Below are 19,312 nucleotides of genomic sequence, written 5' to 3'. Positions count from 1 at the left end.
ACTAAATTATGTTTGTTTTAAAGAAGGATAGCATAAGCTTAACTTTTGTTTTATGATGAACACTGGACATTTTTTGGATGTGAAATGTAATTCCAAAAATGGCTCAGAAAAGTTGTTTTTGAGAAAAGGCATCATGTCTTTACACAGGTCATTTTTTTAGTATTTCATTTTAAAATTGTTCACTGCAGACGTTACTTAAAAATGTTCTGTGTGAGCAAATGGGAAGGTTATTTACTGCTGGGTCAGACTAAAAAACTGTCTGTCCCTCTCAAAGCTGTCAAGAGAAATACTAATCCCTCTGGAATGACGTCAGAGCATTAATCACCAGAGAGAGAAATACTGTACATGATGATATTAACACTGCAGAATTGGAGAAAACATGCAGCGGTCTGCATTTGTGTGAGATGCGTCATATATAATGAAAGAACTGAATTGTTTAGGAAGCTTTTTATCATTTAGCCAGTTTGTGATTATATTATACTATTTTTTTTTTTCACGTTATGTTTAACCTCTAATCCAGTTACTTAATGCTTTTGATTTGTTATGAGCAGTACTACTATTTTATTTTATTTTATTTTATTTTGTTTTGTTTTTCAGAATTAAATAAAAAAAATTAATGGGGGTACAACTGTCCTGATAGAGGAAGAAAATAAAGAAAATGCTTAATTAAATGTGTAATTCTTTTGAAATGTTAAGAATTTCAAGAAGTTTATTTTTTATTTTATTCTATTTTATTTATTTATTTATTTATTTTTGCATTAATATGTGAAAAATCTTTTGTAATAAAATGTGGTTTGGCCAACAAAATAAAAAAGTCAAAAAATGGTGCAAATAAAATGCAGAAACATGCAGGTGCCTGCAAACCCTCGTGTTTGCATAACAAGGTCAAGAAGTCTCTTAAAATATCAGGTGAAAATATCATAATTTTATATTTAAATGTCAAGGTAAGGTTCAGGTTGTAAAATGTGATGTGGTTCCCAAGAAACTTAATTATTCATTAATAAGATAATTATTAACTTTACATTAATAATTTATTATATTTTTAAAAATACATTTTTTCCTTAAAAATGATAAACATATAATATTGTTTGAAAATTAAGATTAATATGTATATACTTATTTGTATTCACATTGTGTAGAAAATATTACCTGATTACCTTTTACTTGATAGTTGTAAAGGTATAAAACCTTTCAAAAACTACATGAGACCAACATATAAACTAAGTGCATTTGTAAGAACTTTTAAACCAGATTTTTAAAAAAAAACTTTGTGTACTCCTTTTGACCCTTCCTGCACAAAATTCTTTTAAAAAGTTGCGCATAAACAGCCATATTCAATAATGGGGAGACAAAAATAAATGTTTTCTTCTAGGGGGGTGCAAATAACAAACTGCTGTTCTGTGAGCTTTACAGTATGTGCACAGACAGGGTGGCTTTTGGAGGCTTTTAGGGGGATGGGGGGCTGCAAGAAGCTGTTTGGGGCTTATGGAGAGAAAAAAAAAATCAGCCAACCCCTTAAGCGTGGCGTTTAGGGACATTGCAGGATGCTGGCGTGATAGCGCCAGCTGAATGCTCGGCAGAAATTCTCCAGGTCTCCGTCTCGCAGTCCTAATCCCTTTAGGTGTGCTGCGCCCCGGAGAGGCTGAGCGGGCGCCCCGCGGGACCGCTGTTGTCTAGGAATGCGAGTGTGGAAATGATGAGGATTATGGGGGGAAAAAGGCTGCTGTGGGTGCCCGATGCTGTGCTATCACAGAGACACTCCGCTGTCCTGCGCTCAACTGCGTTTGCGCCCCTTTTCCCGTTCAGCCCTCCCTCTTTGGGACCGGGGTCTAGAGACAGCACTGCAGCGTATGAATGAAATTGTGATGTATAACATGAGAAATTTTGATTACAGGGAGATCCACATGCTTTGAAATGCGGTAGACCTGGCCTCACCGCGTGTGTATCTATTTCTATTCTAAACGAGACTGTGAAAGCAGAGAAAATTCAGCCGCTGAAGTGTGAGGGGTCTGCACCTACAGATAGAGGACTTCCAACATGACAACGAAAACAGACGACCGCTAGTGATATGCAGGAAGTGCCAGCTAACAATTTCAAAATTTTGTGATGCACTGAACATTTCGTATTGCATCAGAGAGCACAGATTATAGGATTTTACAGTGTTTAGGCAAGTATTGCATCAGGCAGCATTGCTTAGATTTATACAACAGGGCAAAAACATTCGGGATTAGTAGGCGAAAGGACTTTTTGCCCATTAATCTCTGAACTACAGGTTTTTTTTGTTTGTAGATTTCTAGATTTTGTAGAGTCCTAAATTTTTGCCACCCTTAAAGCACTTTTTTTCTCATAAACTTATATATAAATCCACTGTACTGATACTGTAATGAGCTGGATTACCGCAGTCATGAAAAAACATTTCTAGGCCTGGAAAATGAAATGAAATTAATCAAATTTGAAGTCATGAATATACACTACCATTTAAACAGTTGAAGATGGTAGGATTTTAAAATCTTTATATATATATATATATATACATAATTATTAATAATAATCCTTCTAATAATCACGTGATCCTTCAGAAATAATTTTAATATGTTGATTGAGAAACACTTATTATTATCCATGTTGAAAACAGTTGTAGTTGTGCTGCCTATTATTTTTGTGTATTTCAGATTTCAGGCTTTCACGTTTATTTATTTATTTATTTAATAGAAAGTTCGAAACAACAGCGTTTATTTGAGACTGAAATATTTTGTAACTTTATAAATGTCTTTGCTGTCACTTTCATCAATTTAATGCATTGGTGCTAAATAAAAGTATTAATTTATTTTTAAAAAATCTTACTGACTGTGTAAATGCAGTTAATTGTAATTGTATTATTATATATTTAAAACATACAGCAAACCAAAAATTATTCAAACACCAGATATAATTTTTGATTTTTTTTTTACTAGTGGGTGCGGGACACTATAGTTCATTTATGTAAGTGAGGACAACAAAATAAAGTAAACTGTGACATATTATACCCAAAAAGTCTTCATACAGTGGGCTACCAGTAAATTTGATACGAATTTGGAATCAAAAATTATTCAGACACTTTGATCTGACCACAGACTGAACAAAATTAAGCATTTCTTGGTAACTGGTCAACAAAGTATTGATAGCTGTGTAAATATTGTCATACTAACAGTTGGTTGATTGTAATACCTTTCTATCAAAGTTATCTGACATTATCAAGATAAATTTGTTCTAACACAGTGAGTTCTTGTCATATTTTCTCACCATTTTCTAAACTATAGCAAATAAACTGTGATAATGTGAGAAATGTTGAAGGTGTCTGAATAAATTTTGCTTTGACTGTATATCAATTTAAAATGGCTCAAATGATTCTCAATTGGTTGGTTATAAACTAAAAAGTCAAAGTCCAGTAAAACTCTATTTTGGTGTTTTGGCACCAATACGTGACTTTGCTGAAGCCATACCCAAATTAGACACTTATCTAATTTGATAATGTGTTGTTGACTTTACATGGCATTTTCACTGTCCCACATGATAAAAATGATTATGTTATTTAAAATGTAGTAAATTGTTAAACATTTCTTTGTCCTACATGGAACTGTTGTTAAAAAAGCTGCAGCGTTATTGGATTTTTTTTTCTTTTTCATTTTTGAGCCAAATGTCAAAATTGTCCTATGGTGTGACTCTCAAGCATGGTTCAGTAATTTACAACTTTTATAAATGAAAAAGGAAAGCATAAAAATATTAATAAATTCCTCTGGCATAATTGTACAAGTGTCTATTTTAGTAAATGGCAATCATTTTTTTCATCTATATGCAAAACTATTTCATCTATTTCTGAAAGTGTAGGGCTTTATTAGTTAAAGGATCCCATTCATGATCATGTTACTGAAGCCCCTGTGAAGCCCATGTGCACATGGTCAATTTTTGTCTCAGAATTGTTCAAATATTTCACTTAAAGTGTTATGTTTTGTTCTCCTTTGGTGTGACACCCCTATGTTTTTTTTAATTAAAAACTGTATGTTAAACTACATAATCATGGAAAATTATGCAAATGTGTCTTGCAGACTTTTAATGACAGGTTAACTCAGAATAGCAAGGTCATTAATTGACACAAAAGGCTGAAATGTCCTATGGTGTGAGAGAAAATGTCCTCCGGTGTGACTGTCACACTATAGGACAAGGTATCTTTAAGAAGCATTTTAAATAATTAAGAAACATTAGTTTAAACCATTTTTATTCTTTTTTGATCATTTTCACAGTTCTTAAATGCAATAATTACATTAATTAAACTATTTATTGATGTTTTTGCAGAAAACTTGTACTGTTGTAAAGCGTCATGAAAGGAAGTATAAAATGTGATACTTTGTTTTTGAAACAAAGTGAACTGAGGGAGAGAAATTAGTGGAAGAGAGAGGACAAATATAGACAGAAAATGAACAGAGATCCACCAGAAGTGAGGAGATCCTAAGAGAACGATGCAGAAAGTAAAGAGAATCAAAATGATGCCTTTAAGAGAGTAGCCATATAAAATTAATTCACATCTTAATGAATACAATTTTAGTCATATATCAAAAAAAGAGAGAATTTTGGTGATGAAAATGATTTTGTTTTGTTTTCAAACATGTTGACATTGTTTATATCAAAATTAAGCTTTCTTTGACCTGTTCAAAATTAAATAGAAATACTTTAATAACCACCATTTCTGTCCTTTAGTGTGACATAATGTCCTATGGTGTGACACACATAAAAGAACCACAGATTTGTTTTTATTTCAAAATATTTTAAAATAAAAACTGTTGCGTACTGCAATAGGAGAGATATAATCATCACTCATCTTAAAGTGGTATAATTTTCAGCAGTTTTGAACAGATGACAGCAAAGTTTATCTTGTTGTCAAAGTTTGTCTTGAAACTGTCCAACACGTCATGGGGAAAAATGATATTAATTAGAATTTCATATTAAATAGATAACACTGTATGAAAAGAAGTGTCTAACAATGAAGATAAATCTCTCTCATGCTATTTGTATTTTTTTTTCTTAATTTTTGCTGTCACACCATAGGACAAATTTATGGTACAGGTCAATTGTCTTTTACAAAAAAAAAAGAAAATATTATATATGTATTATTATAAAAATACAAATATATATATATATATGTAACATCAGTCTGTCTTCTAAGGGTTTTAATGGAAACATTTAATAAGTATAATCTGTAAATCTTTTAATTCAGGAAACGAAAATATGTTGAACAAACTGTCAGGTAATCAGGAACGCCTAGAAGAGTCATGGAAGTCGATTGGTCAAAAAGTGTATGAACCCTGAATGAGTGATTTACAGTGTGGTTATGGTTTGCAGGCCTTGATATGTGTGAATCATGTCGTGAGAGGAAACGCTAAAGTTCTTAAATAGATCACAGTCACTGGTAGAGTTTTAGAGGGAGCTTTTTGTATGCGTGTGGCTCGGCGTAGAGGGACTCACGGGTGTTTATGCCCCTGTACGACGCGCAGCGACGGATGGGGCTCTGCGCATGCACCTCGGGTACGGGAAGAGTGAATAGATTTGCCTGTGTATGTGTGCGTCTGTCTGCTCGGGGATCAGGGGAGCCGTGTGCGATGGAAGAGAATGAGCGTGTCGCTTAGGAAATGTCACACTGGGAAGATTTTGCAGGTTTTGATCCGAGCAAATTAATGCAAAACCCAGTGCAAGTATTTGATTTGGGAAAACTTTCAGGAGCGGACTTGTCTCTTAATAATAATTATTGGGTTTACATTAATTTCCCTCTCTGTTTTTCTACCACAGGAGAGCTGATCACTGCTGCTTGTGAGCTGGGGGTAAGCATTAGCTGCATTGTTTAATCAATCCACTCATTAACTCTTATAAGCATTAAGGAAGTTTAATTAAGTATGGGGGGAGAAGAAAGATGATTAATTTACTTTTCAGGCCACAGGTTTTTTTTTATCCTCTCTTCTTTTCTGCGCACTTCTTTTTTTGACTAAGTTAGGACTAGAGAATGCTATAATTTGCAACCCTGTTCTTCAAATCCAATTAGACTGAATGGTTAGGCGATGGCTTTTGTAAGCTTCGCCTTATGTACGGTATAAGGCTTATTATACTCAACCCCTCTCCTTTTTGTGCATGCGTGTGTGCGCGTGTGTAAGCCGCAAAGAATGAACTAAATCGGGTTAACAGTTATAATAAGTTTTATTATTTAATAAAGTTTATTACGCCGTCGCGATCCTTTTAGGGAGGCTGTGGCGGTGTCACTATGCCAGTAATCCCTCCCTCTGTCCGTGTGGCCTGCCTGTCTGCGGCTCTCCCAAGGGTCGGAGGGCTCTCTCCGGGCCGCAGGCCGCCGGCCCTCCCTTCCTGCTCCCCTGAGCCGTGGATCTTTTCTCCTTTAAACTCCTCGTCGCAGGACTGCCCCCTACCGTGCGTTCCGCCTTTTCCACCGTGCCACACGCGCTTTCCGACCCGCCGACGCCTCTGCGTGCCTTTCCACGCCGTTGGCCTCGCGTGGCACCGGTGCAGGCGTTTCAGCCACACACGTCACACGTCACTTGCGCAGTCGCACGCACCTTGCTGGCACTTTTGAGCGTGCCCTTCGTGCCCCTGCCATCTGCTTGCCATACTGTCTCTCTCTTTCTTGTGTCCTGTGTCTGTCCCCCCTCCCAAGCCTCTCTGTTCCTCTCTGCCTTGACCTCTCTTGCTTGTCTTCAAGCAGTGTTGGGGAGGGTGCTTTGCAACTGATTCTACTCATCATTTAAAATCACTCAGTTACAGTCAAGCCGCCCTTCTGGAAAATTGATTAAATATACTACAAGCGAAGTGGCTACCTATATTATATTATATAAGGGTACTTTTTGTGTTTTTGCAGTTTTAATGAATTTGTATGAACAAATGAATCCTCAAAAATAAATCCGGTTTTTCCATGCTTAATAAAAGTGAGTAGGGTCTAGTTGTCTAGAAAAGTAGTTGACCTAGTCCTAGTTGATCAAATTCCTAGGGTTTCCTCTGTAACTGGACCCCCAAAACAGCCTCTTATAAAATTTACTGTCTTTCTTGCAATTTAAAGTTTATATCTTGCAATTTTAAGTGAACAACTTGCACTTCTCAACATTTTCTCAGAATTGCAAAATTTTGAGTTTATGTTTTGCAATTTTGAGTGAGCATTTTGCAATTCAGACTTTTTTCTCACAAATTCTGAGTTAACATCTCGCACCTCATTCTTGACTTTTTGCTTGACATTCTCAATTCTTTATTTATTTTTATTTTAAGGATGCCTATTTCATGGATGCAAATTACAAAATACATTTTGATTCCATTTTGTGTTCATATTACATTTACAAAATTAATATTTACTTGAGGAAATATATTTTGTGATTCAGACAGACCCTTTTGTCCACCCTTTTGTCTTTTGGAGATCTTTGACTAAGCCACTTTTTTGGACCACTGCACTGCCTTTTTCATTTATGTATTTAGATATTTATTATTACTTTATATAATAAATGTACACTCTGGGCACCCTTAAAATAGATATAAATTCTAATATTCAGAATTTGTTAAATGTAAACTTAGAATTGTGAGGAAAAAAAGTCAAAATTACAAGGTACAAATGAAAATGAAAGATTAGTACATCTAAACTATGAGAAACAAAGTCAGAATAAATTGTAATAAAATCAGAATAATATTAGAATATATATTCTAACTCCTATATACGTTCCTATATAATTCTAATTCCTATATACTATATATAGGAACTAATAGTTCACCCAAAAAAGAAACTGTTATCATTATTTACCCACCCTCCAAAACTGAGATTTTTAATGCAATATTTGGAATGATGTTGGTAACTAAATAGTTAATGGTAGCCAATGGTAGGGTGAGAAAATGATGGCAGGATTTTCATTTTTTCAGTTCACCAAAAAATAAATATTCTGTCATTAATTACTCACCCTCTTGTCATTCCAAACCTGTAAGACCTTCGCTCATCTTCGGAAAAATTAATATCTTTTTGATAAAATCTGAGAGGAATCTGACACGTTCAAGACCCAAAAAGGTCAACAAAACAGTCCATGTGACGTCAGTGGTTCAACCTTAATGTTATGAAGCCAACACTTTTTGTGCACAAAGAAAATGAAAACTTTTTTTTAACAATTTCTTCCTTTGTGTGTCAGTGGTACTGTCGTGAACATGTGGCAGAGACTGACATGGAAGACAAGAAATTGTTGAATAAAGTTGTTATTTTTGTTTTCTTCGTAGTTTTAAAAAATTATGGTTGAACCACTGATATCACATGGGCTATTTTAACAATGTCCTACTACCTTTCGGGGCCTTGAACGTGGTAGTTGTGTTGTCTATGCAGGGTCAGAAAGCTCTTGGATTTCATCAAAAATATCTTCATTTGTGTTCTGAAGATAAACCAAAGGTCTTATGGGTTTGGAACAACATGAGGGTGAGTAATTAATGACAGAATTTACATTTTTGGGTGAAATATCCCTTTAAATTATTTCTCCTAATATCCTTTTTTCCTCAATATTCAAATTTTTGTAGACCACTTAGAATCCTCTTGCAGCCTCCTGTTGGGACCAGAGACCCCAATTTACAGACCTCTGACAATGGATCCATGTTGCGAATGCAAAATACTCTGAGCTTGCTTTTTTTATTTGTCAGTAATATACATGACCCTGGACCACAAAACCAGTCTTAAGTAACACAGGTATATTAGCGATAGCTAAAAATACATTGTATGGGCAAGAACAAGTTTAAAGGCGAATTTCTCAATATTTAGATTTTTTGCACCCTCAGATTCTAGATTTTCAAATAGTTTCATCTCGGCCAAATATCGTCCTATCCTAACAAACCATATGTCAATGGAAAGCTTATTTATTCAGCTTTCAGATGATGTATGTATCTCAACTGATATATAGTTTATATAGTTAAGTGCGATTTAAGTTTAAGTTACTTTTAGTTAGTTACTTCCCAGCACTGACTTGTCGCAGTTCACCAAACCTGACTGACATGGACTTCAGCCTTACGAAATTGTTTAGAGAGATCAGTTGACTGGGACCCTCTCTCCTGCTTTGATCTTGAACTCACACTAGCTTTTAGACATCCACTTGTCCACCGAGTTTCCAATCCATCCCTCAAACAACCTCTTCTCTGCGACGTTTCCTTGCTCTTCGCTCTAGTGTGCAGCGTTTCTCAGCCTGCTGTGCCTGTGTGTGTTATCAGGCCAGTAGGAGTGAGACAGCCTTTAATAGCTCTAGTCCTTATCGCTCCTTAGGGGACTTAGTGCCTAATTGCTGGGAAGGGAAGGAGACAGGAGATCAGGCTTTACGGGAGGGGGAGGACAGTGTGATGCTGTAACCAGCAAAAGTAAGGTCTGCCTTTGAAAGCTGAACTGTATGCTGATGGGTGGTGGGAGAAGAGGGGGTTACCAGATTCTGTTGCTGTTATCAGAGAGTTCTGCAAGTGAGTTTACAGCTGTGTTTTCCCCCAAGGTGGCCCATCCTCCAGGATATCCGCTCTTTACCATGTTGTCCTCTCTGATGCTCTTGCTGCTGCCTCTCAGCTCTCCGGCACACAGTGTCAATGTCCTGTGCGCTGTTTTTGGGGCCGGGGCTAGTGGAGCCCTCTGCTTCACTGTCTGCAGGTAGGCCACTCTCAGACTAGACCAAAGTTTTAGAAATACAATCAGTAGCTAACTATTTAAAGGAGCAGGACTCTTTTTTCATATTCTACTACATGGTCTTCAGCAGTTTCAGAGAGGTTTGCTTTAAATTCATTTTGCTTATAATGTGCGTTGTAAATTGTGAAGCAGGAAGCCAGGTTTACTTTGCATATTCATACTTGCATATTCATGTAATATGTATTTTGAATATTGTTTTATTAGTATTTTATGTATGTCTATCTATTAATTGGCCACCCTATTCACAACTGCTGCTTCTGTCTATTTTTTCTTGACAAGAAGTGCGTTTATTTAGTCGCAGAACGTCTTTACGACCACGTCGAACGGGAGTATTTTCAGACACGCACTCCAACTTCACTTCAGCGCCAGGCGCTAGTCAAACAAGCACGGGGAAGCTACAGGTGACGAGGGAGCTTCAGTAAAACAGCAGTGAACTGCAGTCAAATGAGATGATTTTCAGGCCATATGTCAGTAAAAACTAATTTGCGTGTCAGATCAGCGACACGTTCAGCAGCGGCAGCTCTTGAAGCAATAGCAGCCAAAAAACCTAATAACCCAGCGGCTGTGGTGTCTATTAATCAAAAAACAAAAGAAAAAAAGCTACAGCTTTTGTAGCTTTGAGGATTCATCTTTATTTAATTTAGTATTTAGTGTTTGATAACTTTATTCAATTTCTGTATATTTCCTACTTGCTGAAGGGCACAGGTTTATGTGAAGATTGTTTTAAGTTCATTTAAATTAGAAGTTATTTTTTAAAGGCTAATAAGTGTTAAAATTGATAGCTCTCAATTATAATGTAATATTGATTGGCTATAGCCAATGGTTGAATTACATCAGTAATATTGGTATTAGTGATACTCACCTTCAGTCATGAAATTTTTTTTTAACAAATATTAAAAATACTGTCTTTATGTTGTTTCTACATTCATTTGAAGATCGAGTGTGAAATTATTGCAATATAAAAGTATATTTAAAAACTTTAATGCTAGGTGGAATTAATCCTGATTAATCGTGATTAATTTCATGAAAATGTGTGATTAATTAGTGAATTTTTTAACGATTGATAGCACTAATATATATATATATATATAAATGTATATATGTAAAAATGTAAATGTAAAAATAGCTGTGTTTGAAGAGTTTTGCAGAAAAATATAACTCAAATCATGTTTTTTATTATGTTATCATTGTCAAAATAACCCAACTGCAGTTTTATTAAGATTAATTGGAATGCACGGTGAAAAAACATGATTTTTGAAAATCGTTAAAATTCTGTTTTTGCAAATGAACTAGTAGTTATGCTATTTATAGTACTTAATGGCAGATATTTGCACCTCAGTATTGTAGTACATTATAAAACAGTATGCAATAATAATGTATTAAGTGTAAATTATAATTTTATTAACATTATTTAATGGATGCTGCTTTATTGGGACAATAAAACCCTCGATACACCTACCCAATACTAACCGATTAACACTGATGAGGCACTTTATTTTCCACTTTTTGATTATTTCCTCAATTTTACTGAAAATAAATGCTTTTCTGATGTGATATGTGATGAGAAAAGGGAGAAGAATGAGTTTAGGCAAAAGGTGGATTCGAACTTGGTTCGATTGTGTCAAAATCTCAGTGTTGCACAATTTACTACCTGTGCTACTGGAGGTTTTGTTTAACAGCTGTCTTTCTTAATGTGTCTAGTAGGGCTGCACGATTAATCGCACGATGTCGTGAGGCGCGTTTAGTCAATGAAGCCAGTACTTTGATTACGTGATGGAGCTTTACTACTAATCAACGTACCGGCTTCATTGACTAAACGCGCCTCACGACATCGTGCGATTAATCGTGCAGCCCTATTGTCTAGCCCAGAGTTAGTGTAAATAGCCTGTGTAAGTACTACTCACTACTGCTTAACTGTTCAGATGAATACAAATTTGAATACTGAAGAAATCTGAAATAGAAAAAAATAACTCCCTTATTTTTTGATTATAGTACGATGTCCTGACATTAACTGCCTTCCTAGACTAGTTCAGTCAGAAAATTGGTCTAAACATGCATGTATTTTAATATCTACACGTGTCTTTGATAAACGCATGCCCTCACTCAGCTGAGTTTGTGAGCGAAGCTGGCCAGAGATTTGGCTGCAGTTACATGTCCAATGCAACCTCTGCTCTTAAGCCTCAAAGGATTTAGATCCAATTTTGGATTACAGCAACCAAAAAAGTCATTTCCTTTGGCCCCCGCAACTCCGCAGCCCATCCTCCTCCTGTGGCTGATGGCAGTGAGGATTTTGCTGCATACACATACACACACACACACACACACACACAAACCCTCTTAGCTCTTAAGTTTCACTATATAATCTATGTTTTCAATTGAAAACATAAGCGTAATAGGTTTTGATGGTTATCTGTCCAGGCTTAGGCTGAGGTTTGGCCTCATGCATGTCTGTTGGGCTCAGAGCAATAGCTGGCAGGCTTGAGATGCCAGGACTGGGAGGAGGGAGTGTTTTAGGGGTTTCAGAGCTTCCGGCACAGTCTGGGACTCCCTTCTGGGTTGGCATTGGGGTTCTTAGGTGCTTCGCCCGTGCCCAGTGGTAATGCTGAGGTGGCGTGCCACTCCCAGTAGGAACACTACCGGACAGGCCTGTCCCCAGGCTGCTACCCTGGCATCCAACACCACTCTGAGACTGACCATTTTCTGCCCTATACATTCTCTGCCATCTTTAGATTCGAGGAATTTCAGTCGATTAAGGTTTGAATGCCTTGCTTGTTAGATATATTACTCTGTCCTGTGTTTTTGTGCAGTATGTGGGTCAATGACATAATGCGTTTGCATATGTACAATGACTGGAATTTTTATTATTATTATTATTATTTATTTTTTATTCAATTAACTTTTGGGAGTCATACAAATAAAAATGTGCTGATATCAAAATGAAGAAAAATGCTTCAATGAAATTGATTCACCGAAAAATGAAAAATTTGTCATCATTTACTCAGTCTCGTGTTGTTCATGAATTTCTTTCTCCTAAAAGAAGATATTTTGAAGAATGTTGGTAACCAAACAGTTGCTGGTAGCCATTATATAAACATAAAATAGTCAATGGTTATCTGTAACTTTCAGAAGAAAGAAACTTATACAAGTTTGGAGTAACTTGAGGGTGACAGAACTGTTTTAAAACATGTTTCCCTTTGGTTGACACTCTGATTCAAAATGTCACTGACTAATAAAAAAATAAGATATACATATTTCAAAACATAATTTTCAGAATTATAGAGCTGTCCATAAAACGTTCTCATTGTGAAAACTCTTTGATGTTTGGTAGACAGACCCGTTATACAATGTGTCTTGCTTCCCAGACGCAGCACTCCATTTTCCTTTGATTTGTCAATTACAGATTTTTTTTAAACGTCATGGTTTGAGTGCTACAGTCTTTATGTTTTCTTTGAGGATAGCTGGCATCAATAATAATCATAATTGTTGACTGAATTACGAAATATGAAAGAAATATTTTTTTTAACTTAAACCCTTAGCATTCTTAGCGTTAATTGGTGTCTTTGAGAATCTTAAAAACAAAAATTATGACCAAACGCTGTTGATCCTAAATAAGTATGTGAATTTTATGTCGACAGCATAACATTATTTTTAGTTTACATTAGCCTACAAGAAAAGCATAAACTATCATAGATTTTGACTTGACCCAAAAATGAAAATTCTGTCATTAATTACTCATCTTCATGTCGTTCTAAACCCTTAAGACTTTTGTTCATCTTCAGAACACAAATTAAAGTAGAAGTTCACTTCCAGAACAAAAATTTACAGATGATTTACTCACCCCCTTGTCATCCAAGATGTTCATGTCTTTCTTCAGTCGTAAATAAATTGTTTCTATCATGTTATGTTATATTTCAGGGATGTTTTTCATATAGTGGACTTCTATGGTGCCCGCGAGTTTGAACTTCCAAAATGCAGTTAAAATGCCACTTCAAAGGGCTCTAAATGATCCCAGCCGAGGAAGAAGGGTCTTATCTAGCAAAACAATCAGTTATTTTCTAAAAAAATGTACAATTTATAAACTTTTAACCTCAAATGCTCATCTTGTCTAGCTCTGCGATGTACATGCGTACTTTGTGTAATCCGGGTCAATACAGTTAGGATATGTCAGAAAACTCCCATCTCATTGTCTTCTCCAATGTCAAAATCATCCTACATCACTGTTTTACCTTTTTTTGTAAAGGGAGTTTGACCTTCTTTGCACGTTCACTTTGTAAACAGTAGAGAAAATTAGATGGGAGTTTTTTGACATACCCTAACTATCTTGAACCAGAGTATGCATGTGCATCACAGAGCTAGACAAGATGAGCATTTGAGGTTAAAAAGTATATAAATTGTAATTTTTTAGAAAAAATAACTGATCATTTTGCTAGATAAGTTCCTTCTTCCTCGGCTGGGATCATTTAGAGCCCTTTGAAGCTGCACTGAAACTGAATTTTGGAAGTTCAAACTCACAGGCATCATCGAAGTGCACTATATGGAGAACATACCTGAAATGTTTTCCTCAAGAAACATAATTTCTTTACGACTGAAGAAAGAAAGGCATGAACATCTTAGATGACAAGGGGGTGAGTAAATTATTTGTAAGTTTTAGTTCTGTAAGTGAACTTATCCTTTAAGATATGTTTAATAAAAATCGAGAGATTTCTGACCTTGCATAGACAGCAACACAACTGAGATGTTCAGGGCCCTGAAAAGTAGTAAGGACATTATTAAAATAGACCAGTTTGGAGTAGACGTCACAGTTATATCACTTGCAGCTGCATACGCATTGTGGTGGCAGAAAAGCACTGGTAACAAATGAAGGGAAATGGGTAAAATCCATGGAATAAGAGAAAAAATGTATTGTGTCTTTGGATGTCAGAATCCAAATGTAAATCATTTTTATAGAATAATGTCATCAAAGATGCCATTTGAAGCTAAATGAATAGGTTTAAACGGACAGACTAATACATGAAATTTGATTTAACTCAACAGTAGCGAGTTTGTCAATTCTGAGTGAAAAAAAGCCAGAGGTATGGGATATAAACTCATGATTCTAAGACGAGGGGAAAAGGCAGAATGACCAGTTGATTTTTCTTATCAGAATTGTGAAATATAATCTCGAAATTGTGAGAATAAAGTGTGAGTTTTAAAATATAAACTCAAATTTACCTTTTTTATTCCTTTTTTTCATGGCTTCCATAGACTGCTACTCGAAACCATTCGAAACCTGTGGTTTTTTGCTACTACAAAGGCTCTGCCCACAAAAACCAGTCATCACTGTTTGCAAACTAAGTCCATGTGACATCAGTGGTTCAACCAGAGGATGTGTTAGACTTTACCATTGTCCAATATTCTGATGGACAGGGTTGTAAAAATTCTGTCATAATCTATCATTACCCGTCATTTTAATTTTCAGATTTTAAATAAAATAACACATTTAATTGCTTTTATTTTTGTTAACATTTTCATTTTTAATTATGAACCTACAGGATATTGGCTTATACATTTATTTTGAAGAGAACAGATGAGACTGTCTATAACTTTTCAGGTTCAACACCACACCCTGCAGTGACAGCGATTTTAATATATTCTCATTTTTATAAACCAATATTGATTCATAAATCTCAATCGATCTTTTGGTCTTTGCTGTTTTCAGCTGATGAATGAACAGTACATAGTGTGCCTCCAATCCAACAAACTGCAATATGTTAAGCTTTGTGTTGCTTAAGTCTCAGATTTAAAAATCTGTCAATTTCATTAGAAAATTCCAGCAATAAATACTGTTTCGGCGCTCTTTAATGTGGCGTGATAGATCGTTGTAACATCTGAGTACTCGTCCGTGTGTAATCAAACGCCGTAGCAAAACATTCGTGACAATTTTTATTTTTGTTCTGGATCCATTGCTCTGCTGCTACACTGGAGCTCACTCGCCACCAACTGGACAGGGGTGGGAATTACAGTTAGAAGTAACAATAGATCACCCTCAGTGTAATCTGTCAAAGTGACAGACGGCCTTCAGATTTTTCCGTCCCTGATAAAAAACAAAAAACAAAAAAACAATTCTGTCAATGACGGACAATTATCGGTTAACGCAACCTCTGGGTTCAACCATAATTTTATGAAACTACTTCATACTTTTTGTGCAAAGTAAACAAAAATAACTATTCGTCAATTTCTTTTCTCTTCCGCATGCGTCATGGTACTCTACTGCCTAGTAAGAACACAATCTGACTGCATAACACAATGATTACTTAGCATTTTCTGAAAGTTCATGATGTCGATTACGTAATAGAAGTGGCCGTGGGGTCTGCAAAGGTGACTCCACCCATCCTCCTCAGTCCTGGGTCCACCGCACCTGTGAGGCTGCACACCAGCCAAGAGCAGACGGGTCCAGTTCTGCATGCACCAGCTCATATCACAGCTGACCGGGCTCCGGTGCCCACCTGTCCCGGTGCTTTTGTGTCCATATAAGGCACTTTACCATATGGTCATAACTGTGCTTTCGTTACTGGACCCTCCATTCGCTCTTAGTCACCCCGTGGCTCTCTATGGTGAGCTGTGTTTATTAACAAGACGGTTGCTTCAGGAGAGCAGTACCCGTGTTAGAATGTGATAGCCTGTGCAAATTTGAGCATTTAAAGGGACAGTTTAACCAAAAATGAATAGTCTGTTATCATTTACTCACCCTCATGTCATTCCAAACCTGTATGGCTTTATTTTGCAAAACACACAAAATGATACTTTGAAGATTTTTGGTTGCAAAACGGTTTTGGTGAGCATTGACTTCTCTGAATATCTTCTTTAATGTTCCACTGAAAAAAAAAAGAAAGTCATAGAGGTTTGAAACGACATGAGAGTGAGTAAATGATGACAGAATTTTAATTTTTGAGTGAACTAGTCTGTCTTTCTTCAACACGCTTTGTTCTGTGACACTGACACATCTACAAAAGTGGATTTCAAAACTGAAGCTCAGTCTGTTTGACTGTGTGTTTGTTTCTGTTTAAGTCTAAGAAAAAAAAAAACGCTGTCGTTTCCCACGTCCCTTGGCTGCCCCCTCCCGAATACCTCTGTTGTCAGGTAAATCACCGACCCAGAAACAACAGCTCCTGGCAGCTTAAGCATATGCTTTATTAGCCAGTCTAATCTCTAAAACGCTCTGGTTTGCAGCCATTCGTTTTTGGTAAATATATCTGCTCTTTAGCTATGACTCCCACCCTTTGTTTTTCATGCCAAGAACCTTTGTATCTTGAAAACAAAATGAATATTCTAGATTAAATGCAACTTAAACCCTATTGGCAGCTTCTGCTGATTACCGCTGACAATAATATGGAGTCGTCCGTTAGTTTGAAATAACAAACAAGGGTACAGTAATGTGCTTGCAATAGAAGTCAGTGGAGCTGTTGTACAGCACTGGATTTTTTTTTACGCTGTTTTGAAATGATTAGCATAACATTTAAACATATTTTTTTAGACAACTTTACATAAACGTGTAATCATGCAGAAGACCTCTATTACAACTGCATAACTCATTTTTCTATAAACTCAGATGCTTTCCATAGAGCTTAAACTGTATTTAACCTGTAAGTTTCCTTTAAACGTCTCCACTACAGGCCTCATATTCTACAACTCAGCATGACCAATGGCACCGTTTGAAGATGTGCAGTAATATTTCCTTAACACATGTTTAATGAAGACATCTAAACCCTCATTACCCCATTCAGAATGGGGGAAATAGGGCCATTTCACTGTGCTGTGCCATCACTTTAATTTCCCCTTGCCTGGAGCCCTAAGATTGTGTCTGTTGCATCAGAAGTCAATATTGCTATAATATTACATTTCCCAAACTGTTTCCACAGGCGGTTTTTAATGGGAGTCGTGCAAGGAGAGGATCAGCCTTTCCCAGAAAGCATGCGTTCCATAGGGCCACATAATACTACAGTTGATTAATGACTTGATTAAAATAATAATGCACTAGTAGAAAATAAAATGCATATTTGCTGAATGATATAGACAATTTCTTTTTGTCTATTATGTCCACATGACGTGTGTCAGTGGGGGATTAAGACAGAATTGGGTGAAATTGTTGTGCCGTTGGCTGTATTGTTTGAGGTGAATTGGAGTTATTAGTTTTAACATGCACTGTGCTGTGGGGAGGAATGTCTCAGCCCAGTAAAACGCTGTCCATAGGTACAATACGTGCACACAGTGAATCTACTGGAGATTGTATGACAGTAATACTTTGCACAGCTTCCACTAGAATTCAATTTATAGTCGCTCCATAATTGCACCATGAACAGCTGCTAACAAATATTATACCTTATACTCTAAACATGTTGAAAGATTCACACACCATGCACAGTATCCTCACTGCATTTATCAATGAAAATAAGACCTCTCATTATCATAAATGTAAGGCTTCCTGGATAAGCATAGCCAAGCTTGGCCATACTTAAGGTTTATGTTTCTTAATTGCCCTTTAGGAAATAACTGTCATAAGATGCAAACTAAAAGTCCAAAATTCCCCTCCCCAAAATGTAAACACTCAGACTCTGTGGCACTATCAAAACGTTAGCAAGTAATATACAGTTTGAATTTGAAAAATGGGGCCTAGAAATGATCTGATTTCATTGTTGTTTAGAATCACACTGATAGTGATTATTAAATCATATCGGTCAGTATAGTGCAACAGTGCCTATTTTAAAGAGATTTTAAAAAGGGGTGTTAGGGATGTTTGACCCAAACCAACCAGTTATGAGGTGTATTACAACATTGATTTAAAGCACAAAAATGCTTAAAAATCAGACAAAACAGCTTTATTGAGGGAAAGAACTACAATCCCATGAAGCATTGCGAATGACTTAATCAAAGTAAAAATGGTGGAGGAATGTAAAACCATTGATTTGTGGTTGCTTTGTGTGTGTGTGTGTGTGTGTGTGTATATATATATATATATATATATATATATATATATATATATATATATATATATATATATATATATATATATATATTTTTTTTTTTTTTTTTAATCTGATTGGTGGGGATTTTTCTGCAGAATCATATGTCATGCATTTTTTCACCAGAATTCAAACTGTTATTAACTATTAACAATCTTTAGCTCTCAGTTCTGTCTTTTAAGGTTTATAATTAAATGTTCAAAATCAGTTCGGAGAATGGGAATGTTACTTCCGGTACCCGATTTACAGATACATTATTCATTCCTAATAATTCTAATAGTTTCATTTGGATAATTCTTATTTTATGCTAATTTCAAATAATACTTAAGATGATTTCTAATAACACTTAAGCTATTTTAATGCTTTTGTGAGATTTTAATGAAATAATTTGCTGCTGATGTACTGATTAATCAAATTAATCAGTTAATTGCTGAGAAAAGTTGTTAATGAAGAGAAATTTGATACCAATTATTATATATATATATATATATATGTGTGTGTGTGTGTGTGTGTGTGTGTGTGTGTATATATATATATATATATATATATAAGGGCTATCAAATGATTAATTGCGATTAATCACATAGAAAATAAAAGTTTGAGT

General features: G+C 35.7%; 1 protein-coding gene across 2 annotated transcripts in view; it reads left to right on the top strand.

Moving 5' to 3' along the window:
- The window catches only part of tmem260 (transmembrane protein 260), a 42,897-nt gene that overhangs the window by 756 nt on the left and 22,829 nt on the right, over positions 1-19,312 (top strand). The window contains exons 1-3 of one of the 2 annotated variants that reach the window (XM_051132724.1): positions 5,818-5,852; positions 9,305-9,396; positions 9,522-9,673. In XM_051132724.1, the coding sequence (XP_050988681.1) occupies positions 9,555-9,673 (119 nt within the window). In that variant the 5' untranslated portion in view covers positions 5,818-5,852; positions 9,305-9,396; positions 9,522-9,554. Of the gene's footprint in view, positions 1-5,817; positions 5,853-9,304; positions 9,397-9,521; positions 9,674-19,312 lie in introns of those variants that run through there. The other variant, XM_051132723.1, reaches the window with a different exon arrangement.

The sequence above is a fragment of the Labeo rohita genome, chromosome 17, assembly GCF_022985175.1.
Source record: "Labeo rohita strain BAU-BD-2019 chromosome 17, IGBB_LRoh.1.0, whole genome shotgun sequence".
Classification (NCBI taxonomy): Eukaryota; Metazoa; Chordata; class Actinopteri; order Cypriniformes; family Cyprinidae; genus Labeo; species Labeo rohita.
This window is presented reverse-complemented; position numbering and strand designations above follow the sequence as displayed.